The following is a 13,584-nucleotide window of genomic DNA, read 5'->3' as shown; positions in this document are numbered from 1 at the left end:
ATCATTATTATTCTTAATAGCCTAAACTTTTACATATGTAGTTTTGTTTGAAAACACATTAACATAAGAATTGGCTGGAACAGCAACATTTCTGCCTATTTAGTACAGGAGAAACTCTCTTCCATTGCTCAGTCTTCACTGGTCTCTACTGTTCCATATTTAGTCTCTTTTGTTTCTGTAATATTTCTACCCTAATAAGTATTTTAATTATTTCAGATTTGGATGAAAAGCATAATTTTGGCATCATGTTCTCTCTGTGCCAGGTATAGCATCTCACGTTTAAATCAAGCTTAATAAACTTTTGACATAGTATTTCCTCTTTTCCTGTTAGAAACTGAAGGAGGCTTCCCAGGTGGCTCAGTGAGTCAAGAATCCACCAGAGATGCAGGAGACACAGGAGACAAGGGTAAAATCCCTCGGTTGAGATGACCCCCTGAAGGAAGGAAGGGCAACTCACTAGAGTATTCTTGCCTGGAGAACCTCATGGAGAAAGGAATCTGGTGGGCTACAGTCCATAGGGTCACAAAGAGTTGGACGCAACTGAATTGACTGAACACGCACACACACACAGGTTAATCAGTAAGTAAGAGATAGAGACTATTAAATTGTCACACATTCAGTTTCATAGGAAGGAGAATACTGACTGAATGGGTGGTAGAGCAGAGTCACATCATGTTTAGAAGATTCATTCTTCTCAGGATGTACTCTGGTGAAAATACAGCAGATTGTCTCTACACCTGTGTTAGATGTTACCACTGTTGACCAGTATTTCCTAGTTTCTCTCTCTTCTATTCTCTTCTTTTTAAATTTTTTGTGTTCCTCTCTCTTATTTATTTTTAATTATTTCATTTTTGATTAAAAAATCATTGCTTTACAGTGTTGTGTTATTTTCTGAATCTGGAGAAATGGTACTGATGAACCTATTTGAGGGGTAGGAATAGAGACACCGACAAGGCAGGAAACCCAGGTTTGATCCCTGGGTCAGGAGGATCCCCTGGAGAAGGGAATGGCTTCCCACTCCAGTATTCTTGCTTGGAGAATTCTATGGACAGAGGCGACTGATGGGCTACAGTCCATAAGGATGCAAGAGCCAGACATGAGTTAGCAACTAAACCACCACCGCCACTGACATATACACTACCGTAGTAAATTAGATAGCGAGAGGGAAGCTGCTATATAACCCAAGGAGCTCAGATCCATGCTCTGCGATAATCTAGAAGGATATGGTGGGAAGGTAGGCAGGAGGCTCCTTTTGATCATGATACATGACATTTTCAACATATCATTTAGTTTGATAATATTTTGTTTTGAGGATTTTCCATTCAAATTCATCAGAGTGTTTGGCTTTTAATTTTTCTTTATTTTAGTGCCCTTTTCTATTAATAGTTTGGTTTCAGGGAAATATTGGCAATAATAAAATAATTTAGAAACCATTTTCTCCTCTTCAATATTTTCGAAGAACGTGAGAAAGATAGCTATTAAATTGACTGAATGTTTTGATAGAATTCAGCTGTGAAGTTCTCTGGTCCTGAACTTCTGCTGGGGAGGGTGGATTTTTAACAGTTCTAACTCTACTAGTGATCTTCAGATTTTCTATTTCTTCATGATTCAGTCTTAAAACATCAAATGATTCTGAACATGGATTCATTTCTTCTAGGCTGTTCAGTTTGTTGGCATATAGCTATTTATAGTATTTCTGTGGTGTCAACTATAATTTCATCTCTTTTCTTTCTGATTTCATTTATCTAAGCCTTCTTTCTTTCTTAGTGAGTCTAATGGTTTGTTAATTTTGTTTATCTTTTTAAAGTATCTATTTTCAGTTTTGTTGACTGTTTATATTGTCTTTTTGTTGATCTTTTATACTTTCTTGTTCCTGAAGTGGACCTATGTTGCTGTAAACTTCTGTTTTAGTACTATTTCTGCTGCAATCCATAGAGTTTTAGTCTATATTTTTAGCTTTACTTATCTTCAGATATCTTTGAAATTTTTCTTTTGACTTCTTCATTAATAAATTAGCTGTTCAATAACATACTGTTTGGTCTCCAAGTATTTTTTCTAGTTTTCTTGTAGGTTATTTTTATTTCTGGTTTTATATGATTATGGTGAGAAAGGATGCTTGATATGGTTGGTTTAAATCTTCATAAAATTATGGAGCCTTATTTTGCATCTCAAATTATGTTCTATTCTTGAGAAAATTGCTCATGCACTTGAGGAGAGTGTGTTCTGCTACTTTTGGAGAACATAATTTGCTCACACCTAGTAAATCCATCTGGTCTAAAGTTTTATTTAAAGCCATTGTTTCCTGTCTTTGTGATTCTCTGTCTATGTGACATATCCATTGCTATAAGTGATAAAAACCTCTACTATTATGTGGTGATGTTGTTTTTACTCTTTAGGTCTTTTAATAATTCCTTTCTATATTTTGGTGCTCCCACATTAGGTATTAATAACTCAAGTTATTATGATGAATTTTCCCCTATATATAATGTCTGTCTTTTGCTCTGGTTACCTTTTTTGGTTTGAAGTCTATGCTGTCTGATGTGAATGTAATAAAAGCTGGTTTCTTTAGACTGCCATTTCTTTGGAGTATCATCTCCCATCCCTTCACGTTAGCCAACTTCTGTCTTTAGAGCTAAGTCTCCTGTCAGTAATATATAATTCTTTCCTTTAGTCCATCCAGCCAGGCTGCGTCTCTTGATTGAATTCAGTCCACTTTTATTTATGGTGAAAATTGACAAATGAGAACTTAGTACTGCCATGTTATCATTTTTGTTTTCTAGTTGCTCTAGATCTGCAATTTTTTTTTTCCTTGTTTTTCTCTCAACCACTTCAGGTTCAGATGGTTTTCCTTAATGTTTCTCTGTTTCTTTTCTTTCTTTCTTTTCAATTTTGGTCTCTTTTCTAGATTTGTAATTTGTTTAAACCATGAGATTTGTATAAAATGTCTCTTTGGTAAAATAATACTATTTTCTGTGATAGCATCTTATTTTCATTAGCCTGTATGGTTTCCATCTTTTTCCTCTTCCAAGTCTATGTGTTTTTTATTTGTTTCTAATCATGTATTCTACTGTGAATTTTTGACTAAAATGTAGTAGCAGCTTTTAAATTTTTACTTTAACCTTTCTGGTTTCTCTTCTCATGAGGTCACTAATTCTGTCATACAGACATCACCTTTATGATATCAAGTAAACCTAATTAATTATCAAAGGTCCCATCTCCAATGACCATCATATTGGGAGGTAGGGCTTCTATATATGACTTATGAGGAGAAACAGTTTGGTCCACAGAATGTGTCACTCATAGTTTGAGGAGAGTTTTGTTATGGCTGTATACTGTGGTGATTTTTTTTTAATGTGTCAGTTGTGAAAAATTTGTGTATATAGCTTCATCCCTGTCAGTATGTCTGAGTCTGGTGTTACTGCCCTCTACTGTTACTAGAGTTGTTGGCTTCAGTGTGATTGCTCTGGGAATTGAACAAGAATATGGGTTAAATCATATTTAGCAGAAAACAGCAAGGACTTGAAAACTCTACTGCTTATTTGGGTTTTGATCACAGACTATTACATGTTAGACTAGGAATGGACTTTCCAATGAGCAAGGCTAGTCTATGCTAAAAATTGAGATAACTGGGCCTTTTTGTTTGAATCTAGAAGAGGTTTATAAAGCAGGAAGAAGAAGGAAGGCGGGGGTCAGGCAATAGAGAGACTTGACAGACTGTCAGCCATTCTGAAAGGAGCAGCCATAGTGTAGGAAGGATGGGGCCTCAGAAATTAGGAAGAAATTAGTCTCCTCCACCCCTTCATTCAAAGGATCAGGTGGAACTGTGCTGAGAACATCCAAATTCTTAATGGCCTTTTCATTATGCATGGCATATACCTAATTTTTTCACATTTATTGATAATTGCTGTCCTCTTTACACGTGATTAAATTTGAATGAAAGTCACTTAACATACACTATTTGGGCTTCCCAGATGGCTTAGTGGTAAAGAACCCATCTGCAATACAGGAGACACAAAAGACACGGGTTCAAATCCTGGGTTAGGAAGATCCCCTGGAGAAGGAAATGACAGCACCTCCAGTATTCTTGCCTGGGAACTTTCATGGACAGAGGAGTCTGGCAGGTTCCCATCCATGGGGTCACAAAGAATTGGACATGACTGAGCTCAGCACAGCATGGATCCTAGTGCTATTAATAGTAGAATGTAAAGTAAAAATCGATCGTCATCTTCTTTAAAAAGGCAAGATTTGCATTTGTATTGTAATATATTGCCCTCATAATTATCAGGAGACACTGTTTTATGGATGATTTCCCAAAGGCTCTGAAAGTTCTGCTACTTCCTTGAAATCACAGTGTTGATATGGGATTGAGATGGACTATTAGCTCAGACTTTGACTCTAAACACAATAAATTCTCTCAATATATAAGATTTTATTTATTCAGGTAAAATATTTATTATTCAGAGGCAGTGGAAGTGACAAGTAGATTCAAGGGATTCGATTTGATAGAAAGAGTCCATGAAGAACTACAGACAGAGTTTTGTGACATTGTGCGGGAGGCAGTGATCAAGACCATTCCCATGGGGGAAAAAAAGTGCAAAAAGGCAAAATGGTTGTCTGAGAAGGTCTTACAAATAGCTGAGAAAAGAAGAGAAGCTAAAGGCAAGGAAGAAAAGCAAAGATATACCCATCTGAATGCAGAAAAAAAGGCAAAATGATTGTCTGAGAAGGTCTTACAAATAGCTGAGAAAAGAAGAGAAGCTAAAGGCAAGGAAGAAAAGCAAAGATATACCCATCTGAATGCAGAGTTCCAAAGAATAGCAAGGAGAGATAAGAAAGCTTTCCGAAGTGATCAATGCAAGGAAATACAGGAAAAAATATAGAATGGGAATGATAGAGATCTCTTCAAAAATTTAGAGACAGCAAGGCAATATTTCATGCAAAGATGGGCACAATACAGGACAGAAATGGTATGGACCTAATAGAAGCAGAAGATATTAAAAAGTGTCAAGAATCCACAGAAGAGCTACACAAAAAAAGACCTTCATGACCAGGATAACCACGATAGTGTGATCACTCACCTAGAGTCAGACATCCTAGAGTGTGAAGTTAAGTGGACCTTAGGAAGCATCACTTCGAATAAAGCTAGTGGAGGTGATGGAATTTCAGGTGAGCTATTTTAAATCTTAAAGATGATGCTGTTAAAGTAGTGAACTCAATATGTCAGCAAATTTGGAAACTCAGCAGTGGCCACAGGACTGGGAAAGGTCTGTTTTCATTCCAATCCCAAAAAAAGGCAATGCCAAAGAATATTCAAACTACCTCACAATTGTACCCATCTCACACACTAGCAACATACTGCTCAAAATTCTCCAAGCTAGGTTTCAACAGTATGTCAATCAAAAACTTCCAGATGTTCAACCTGGATTTAGAAACGTCAGAGGAACCAGAGATCAAATGGCCAACATCCGTTGGATCATAGAAAAAGCAAGTGAGTTCCAGAAAAACACCTACTTTGGCTTCATTGATTACACCAAAGCCATTGACTGTGTGGCTCAAAACAAGCTGTGGAACATTCTTCAAGAGATGGGAATGCCAGACCACCCTACCTGCCTCCTGAAAAATCTGTATGCAGGTCAAAAAGCAGCAGTTAAAACTGGACATGGAACAAGCGTTGTTTGTTTCCAAACTGGGAAAGGAGTACATCAAGGCTGTACATTATCACCCTGTTTATTTAACTTATATGCAGAGTACATCATGGGAAATGCCATGCTGGATGAAGCACAAGCTGAAATCAAGATTGCCAGGAGAAATATCAATAACAGCAGAAATGTAGATGACACCACTCATATGACAAAAAGCAAGAGGGAACTAAAGAGATTCTTGATGAAGTAAAACAGGAGAGTGAAAAAGCTGGCTTAAAACTCAACATTCAAAAAACAAAGATCATGATATCCGGTCCCATCACTTCATGACATGTAGATGGGGAAACAATGGAAGCAATGAAAGACTTTATTTTCTTGGCCTCCAAATCACTGCAGATGTTTACTGCAGCCCTGAAATTAAAAGACACTTGCTCCTTGGAAGAAAAGCTAAGACAAACCTAGACAGCATATTAAAAAGCAGAGATATTAGTTTGCCAACAAAGGTCTGTCTAGTCAAAGCTGTAGTTTTTCCAAGAGCCATGTATGGGTGTGAGAGTTGTATCATAGAGAAAGTTGAGCACAGAAGACTTGATGCTTTTGGACTGTGGTGTTGGAGAAGACACTTGAGAGTCCCTTGGACTGCAAGGAGGTCCAACCAGTCCATCCTAAAAGAGATCAGTCCTGAGTGTTCATTGGAAGGACTGATACTGAAGCTGAAACTCCAATACTTTGGCCACCTGATCCTAAGTACTGACTCATTGGAAAAGACCCTGATTCTGGGAAAGACTTGGGGCAGGAGAAGGGAATGACAGAGGATGAGATGGTTGGATTGCATCATCCACTCAATGGACATGAGTTTGAGCAATCCCCAGGAGTTGGTGATCTACAGGGAAGCCTAGTGTGCTGAAGTCCATGGGGTCACAAAGAGTCTGACAGGACTGAGAGACTGAACTGAACTGAACTGAGGTTTCCTGGCAACGAAGATTGTACACATTTTAAATTTTAATTAGCATTGTCAAATTACCTGCCCTAATGTACACCTTTACTTACTGTTAACTGAAAATTGTTCTGGAATAATTTCCCAAATTGCTAAAATCTCCTTTGCTATGATATGATAAAAACTTTAGGCCATAAATTAAAGTTTGATTTCAGTATCCTTTTCATAGAGAAAATAATATAGAATTAGATTTTTTTTCTGTTTTCTCAGACTTATAGTTAAAACATAAAGCTGAAGAAAAATTCACTAAGCAAGTTATTCATAGTTGCCATGGCTTACTAAGTTGTGTTTATCTCTACTGCTACTACTGACGATCATCACTCCTGCCCACGATTTTCCCGTTTCCTGCTCAAATTTTGGCACTTGAGAGAGTGAGGGTATTCACGATTTGTCCTGTAGCTTCCTTATTCCCTGATCTTGGGAGAGTAGACAGTGTGCCTTTCCACACCTGGACCCAAGGGAGTCAGAACAATAAAATTCCCATGAAGACTGGACGTTTCTCACCATGTGAGAGACTGACACTCTGGGCCTCTAAGTATTTAATTTCCTAAAATATCTGGAGATTAATTTGTGCATTCTACAACCATTTCTCTCTCATTGTCATGTGTCTCTTTTCCTCTCATTCAGCTACACAGTTTACAAACTCAATACAATTAATCGCTGTGTCAAATTTGCCATTATGCTGCTATTCTGTAGCATAGTATTTATAATGGCCTAAGATTTTAATAACACTAGATGAATTAATAAAAAGTAAATGATGAAAATGGCAGAAAAAGTACTGTTGTGGAAAATCAAGCACATTGCTGCTCAAGCTTTGTGTGCCTATAACTTCCTGAATGACCCTGAAGATATACTAAAATTTTTAGACTTTATTTTATCATTACTAACATAAAGACAGAATTTCTGTTTTGCTTTGTTTTTGATAAGAACAGTAGCATACACTTCCTCCATTTTTTTTGTTTTGTTTTGACAGAAGACATAGATGACCAAGAAACAAAATCAGAACTAGATTTATAGAGTACCTGGACACTTCAGAAGATTAAGCTTTGGGTGTATCTAAATTCATTGAGAGATCCATAATTTGTGAATCTTTCCAGAATTGGATATTTACAAGAGGACACTCAAGCAGGTAGTAAAAGAAATGAAAGAGAAATGCAAAAGAGAAACATTCACTATTTTCCTCCCTTCTGTTTCCCATTCTCATTTTCCAGCTAAGATCCACAATCCTATTGACTACTGTCATGCCCTAATAGCTAATATGCTGGCAAGTTAAAAAAAATTAAACAGAAAACTTGAGCACTTCCAATAACAAGTACTTTTTGTTGTTTTATCATGTTGTGAAATAGTGTTGCTATTCACAGAAAGATAAACAGAAAAGCTTTTCTCACAGTAAAGTTTTTGAACAAAATATTTTTACTATATGCACACGGATCTGCTTGGTCTTTGCACCATAGACAAGTGGATTGAGAAATGGAGGGACCAGCATATAAGTGCTAGAAAAGAGGATGTGAAGATAAGGAGGAACGTGAGAACCAAATCTATGTGCAAAGAAGGAGAAGAAACCAAGGAAGTAGAACTGGAGGAAAACACAGATGTGAGCGACACAAGTGTTGAATGCTTTCAACCTTGCCTCCTTCTGAGGCAAACGAAAAACTGTGATGAATATCTGTATGTAGGACAATGTGATTAATACAATGTCAAGCCCGGCAACAGTGAAGGCCACAAACAAACCATAGATTTTGTTGACCCTGATATTTTCTGCAGCCAGTTTCACAACAGCCATATGTTCACAGTAGGAATGAGAGATGAGCGTTGTATGATAAAATTGTAATCGAAGCTTTATCAGTACTAGGCATGGTGTTGCAAGAATGGCTGCCCTGAGTGTTACCATAGCTGCTATTTGAGTGACTAAGTGGTGAGAGAAGATGGCAGCATGTCTGAGTGGATAACAGATGGCTACATAGCGGTCCAGGGCCATGGCCAGGAGGATGCCTGATTCTGTGCACTGAAGTGTGTGGATGAGCCACATCTGAAGCAAGCAAGAATCAAAATATATCTCTGTTAAATGAAACCAGAAGATTCCAAGCATCTTGGGCACAATGCTTGTGCTGAGAGCAATGTCTGTGACTCCTAGCATGCCTAGAAAAATATATATGGGCTGATGGAGGCTGCGTTCTGATATGATGATAATCAAAAGCAAGAAATTTCCAATCATAGCGATTAGATACATAGCACAAAATGTAATCCCAATCCAGCACTGCACAGATTCTAGGCCTGGGATCCCTATGAGGGTCAACACAGAAGGCATGAAGATTGTAACGTTGGAAATGGACATAACCTTGAGTCTCCTGATGGAAACCCAAGTTTCTCATTCAATCCTACTTTCTTTCCATCTTCCTGTTTTTGCCCAAAGTCATCATATTGAGTCTCTCTGATTTATGCAGAAATCTTGGATAATACAATCAGTCTTATTTACATGTAAAGGGTAAAACAAAGGCCAACAGAGAGACATCACTGTTTTTAGGAAAGACATCCACACACACAGTACCATAGTTCTTGTACCACAATAAAATGTGATGTGCAGAGATGGGCAATGCTTTTAAATCTGAAAAATAACTGAATTGGGAAATAAACTGCTGAATTGACTATTATTTCATTCCAGACCTGTGGGGAAAGAAAATAGATTTGTTTATATTGTGTGAAAGTTGCATTTTAATCAGAGTTTAATGAATTTCTCCACATTACGTATTTCAGTTAACAGCTTTACTAGTCTCTTTTCCTCTATTGGCTGCTTGCTAAGTCACTTCAGTCGTTTCCAACTCTTTGCGACTGCAAGGACTGTGACTACCAGGGTCCTCTGTTCACGGGAATCTCCAGGCAAGAATACTTGAGTGGCTTGCCATGACCTCCCCCAGGGGATCTTCCTGACTCAGGAATAGAACCTGCATCTCTTAAGTCCTCTGCAGTGGCAGGCGGGTTCTTTCCCACTAAGACCACTTGGGAAGCATCTCTTTTTCTTAGCTGTCTCTAAATCAGGCACAGTTGGCTTGGACCAGCAAATGCACAATCTCTGATCAGTATATTAGAATGAAAAATCCCCTATTAAAGAAGATAGAGGTAGAAACTCTTGTCATTCAAAAGCATATTATGTTTATCTACCAATCAATGCAATCTGTCTTTATGTATGATTGGTAGTCCTTTATGAGAATGTGAAGGAAGAGTTGAAGGGAAGATCGTTCAAATCCATGTGCATTTAGCAAATTTGGGGAAACGTTCTTTGTTACATTTTACATTTCTAACAAAACTGTACTATTTTTGCCCATATTTCTAACAGCTGAGTTACATAAAATTTATCGCGTGCTTAAAAATTAAAGATTTTGAATCAAAGATTAAAAAATTTCTTTTATATGTAGTATAAGACACCTAGAGGAGAAGGAATCTCTAGGACATAGGGAAACAGCATCATCAATGTAGAGTTGCAAGAGGACTCATTCTTAATGTCTCAGGGGTATAGGGCATGGGCAAAAGTGTACCTTGACTGAAATACAGGCTGTTTCTTGGGTTTAAAACGTACATAATGGCCATTCATTTGAGAATCGTCTAATTGAGGTTCATGTATTCTGCATGAAATAGATAATCTGGAATACTTGGGCTTCCCTGGTAGCTCAGTTGGTAAAAAATCTGCATGCAAAGGAGGAGACCTGGATTCGATCCCTGGGTTGGGAAGAGTCCCTGGAGAAGTGAAAGGCTACCCACTCCAGTATCCTGGCCTGAGAATTTCATAAACTGTGTAGTCCATGAGTTCATAAAGAGTCTGACATGACTGAGTGACTTTCACCTAGCTGCCATTAATATGAGAATTGTCTAATTGAGGCTCATGAATTCTTCATGAAATAGGTAATCTGGAATACTTAGTGGTCGCCATGTAATGGGAGCATGAAAATGGGATTCATGGTCTTGTAAGGGGTCACAACGACCAACCAAACAGTACTTGCAGATGTGAATATTGTAGACTATGAATAACACATCAATAAAATACATCTGTTTCAAAAAATGTATATAACTCTGCTTGACTTCTAATAGGGGGTACAGTTCTCAGAGCTTCCTCAGATGATGTTCCTGATTTATAATCTTCAATTTGTTGTTCAGTCACTAAGTCATCCCTGACTCTTTACAATGCCATGAACTGGAACACACCAGGCTTCCCTGTCCTTCACTATCTCCCAGAGCTTGCTCAAACTCATGTCCATCGAGTCGGTGATATCATTCAACCATCTCACCCTCTGTCATCCTCTTCTCCTCCTGCCCTCCGTCTTCCCCATCATCAAGGTTTTTTCCAAAGAGTCAGCTCTTCACATCAGGTGGCCAAAGTATTGAAACTTCAGCTTCAGCATCAGTTCTTTCATTGAATATTCAGGGTTGATTTCCTTTAGGATTGACTGATTTGATCTCCTTGTAGTCCAAGGGACTCTCAAGAGTCGTCTCCAACATCACAATTAAAAGCTATCAATTCTTTGGCTCTTAGCCTTCTTAATGGCCCAACTCTCACATCCATACATGACTACTGGAAAAACCATATCTTTGACTAGATGGACATTTGTTGGCAAAGTGATGTCTCTGCTTTTTGTAAGATGTCTAGGTTTGTCGTAAGCTTTCTTCCAAGGAGGCAGCTGTCATTCAATTTCATGGGTGCAGTCACCATCAGCAGTGATCTTGGAGCCCAAGAAAATACGATCTGTCACTGCTTCCATTGTTTCCCCCTCTATTTGCCATGAAGTGATGGGACCAGATGTCATCATCTTCATTTTTTTAATGTTGAGTTTTAGGCCAAATTTTTCACTTTCTTCTTTCACCTTCATCAGGAGGCTCTTTAGGCCCTCTTCACTTTCTGCCATTAAGGTGGTATCATCTGCATATCAGAAGTTATTGATATTTCTCCTGGCAATCTTGATTCTAGCTTGTGCATCATCCAGCCTGGCATTCCACATGATGTACATGCATATAAGTTACAGAAACAAGGTGACAATACACAGAGTTGATGTACTCGTTTTCCAATTTTGAACCAGTGCATTGCCCCATATGTGGCTCTAAATGTTGCTTCTTGGACAGCACACAGATTTCTCAGCAGGCAGGCAAGGTGGTCTGGTATTCTCATCTCTTGAAGAATTTTCCACAGTTTGTTGTGATCCACACAGTCAAAGGCTTTAATGGAATCAATGAAGCAGAGTGGATGTTTTTCTGGAATTCTCTTGCTTTTTTCTACGATCCAACAGATGTTGGCAATTTGATCTCTGGTTCCTCTGTGTATTCTAAATCCAGCTTGTACATTTTGAAGTTTTCACCTCACATACTGTTCAAGCCTAGCTGAAGGATTTTGAGCATTACCTCGCTAGTATGTGAAATGAGCCCAGTTGCTCAATAATTTGAACATTCTTTATCATCGCCTTTCTTTCGGATTGGGATGAAAACTGACGTTTTCCAGTCTCGTGGCTGTCGTGGACAACTCAACAAACAAAAATGTTGTCAAGTTTTCTAAAATTGGGAGCATATTGAGTTCAGCACTTTAGTAACATCATCTTTTAGGATTTTAAATAGCTCATCTGGAATTTCATCACCTCTACTAGCTTTGCTTATAGTAATGCTTCCTAAGGCCCACTCAACTTCACACTGCAGGATTCTAGCTCTAGGTGAATGACCTCACCATTGTGGTTATTTGGGTCATTAAGACCTTTTTTAATATTGTTTTTCTGTGTATTCTTGCCATGTTTTCTTAATCTCTCCTGCTTCTGTTAGGTCCTTGCCATTTCTATCCTTTATTGTGCCCATCTTTGCATGAAGTGTTCACTTGGTATCTCTAATTCTCTTGATGATATCTTTACTCTTTCCCATTCTATTGTTTTCCTCTTTCTTTTCATTGTTCACTTAAGAAAGCTTTCTTATCTCTCCTTGCTATTCTTTGGAACTCTGCATTCAGTTGGTTATATGTTTCTTTTTGTCCTTTGACTTTCACTTCTCTTCTTTTCTCAGCTATTTGTAAGGCCTCCTCAGACAACCATTTTGGCTTCTTGCATTTATTTTTCTTGGGATGGTTTTGGTCAATGCCTCCTGTACAATGTTGTGAACCTCTGTCCATAGTTCTTCAGGCACTCTGTGTATGAGATTTAATCCCTTGAATATGTCTGTCACTTCCACTGTATAATCATAAGGGATTTGATGTGGGTCCTACCTGAATGGTCTGGTTGTTTTCCCTTACTTTCTTTGAACCTAGATCTCCTAGGGGATTTTTTTTTTTTTTTTTTTTCACTATCTGAGTCACCAGTGAAGACTTTAAGAGGTGGAGAGTGAAGAGAGGCAGGTTATACAGGAGTGGTAAAGTGTTAGTCACTCTGTTATATGACTCTTTGTTACACTATGGACTGTAACCTGTCAGGCTTCTCTATCCAAGTAATTCTCCAGGCAAGAATACTGAAGTGGGTAACCATTCCCTTCCTTAGGGGGTCTTACCAACTCAGGGATCAAATCTGGGTCTTCTACATGGCAGGCAGAATCTTCTCCATCTGAGCTACCAGGGAACCCCAATGTTCAATTGGGCACAAATAAAATTTTCCACTTCTTATATTATTTTTTTCATTGACACAACTTTATGCATCCTGAAGATACTCTTCTAAGGCAGGGTTTCCTAAAGAAAAGAAAAAAGGTGAAATCTCGCAGTCGTGTCTGACTCTTTGTGACCACATGGACTGTAGCCCACCAGACTCCTCCGTCATGGGATTTTCCAGGCAAGAGTACTGGAGAGTACTGGAGTACTGAGTTGCCATTTCCTTTTCCAAGGGATCTTCAGACCCAAGCATTGAACCTGGGTCTCCTACATTACAGGCAGAGCCTTTACTATCTGAATCTCCAGGGAAGGCCCGGGTTTGCTAACCTTGATGCAGCTGGCTTGTA

At 38.3% G+C, this 13,584-nt stretch overlaps 1 protein-coding gene across 1 annotated transcript; it reads right to left on the bottom strand.

Moving 5' to 3' along the window:
* Positions 1-8,023: 8,023 nt before the first annotated feature.
* On the bottom strand, positions 8,024-8,974 carry LOC133054131 (olfactory receptor 52A1-like). Its single transcript, XM_061138833.1, has one exon. It carries the CDS (start codon positions 8,972-8,974, stop codon positions 8,024-8,026), a length of 951 nt encoding a protein of 316 aa, XP_060994816.1.
* Between the last annotated feature and the right edge of the window lie 4,610 nt (positions 8,975-13,584).

This window comes from Dama dama, chromosome 1 (genome assembly GCF_033118175.1).
Source record: "Dama dama isolate Ldn47 chromosome 1, ASM3311817v1, whole genome shotgun sequence".
NCBI classification, from domain to species: Eukaryota; Metazoa; Chordata; class Mammalia; order Artiodactyla; family Cervidae; genus Dama; species Dama dama.
Note: the sequence above shows the minus strand (reverse complement) of the source record. Positions and strands in the feature narration are given on the sequence as shown.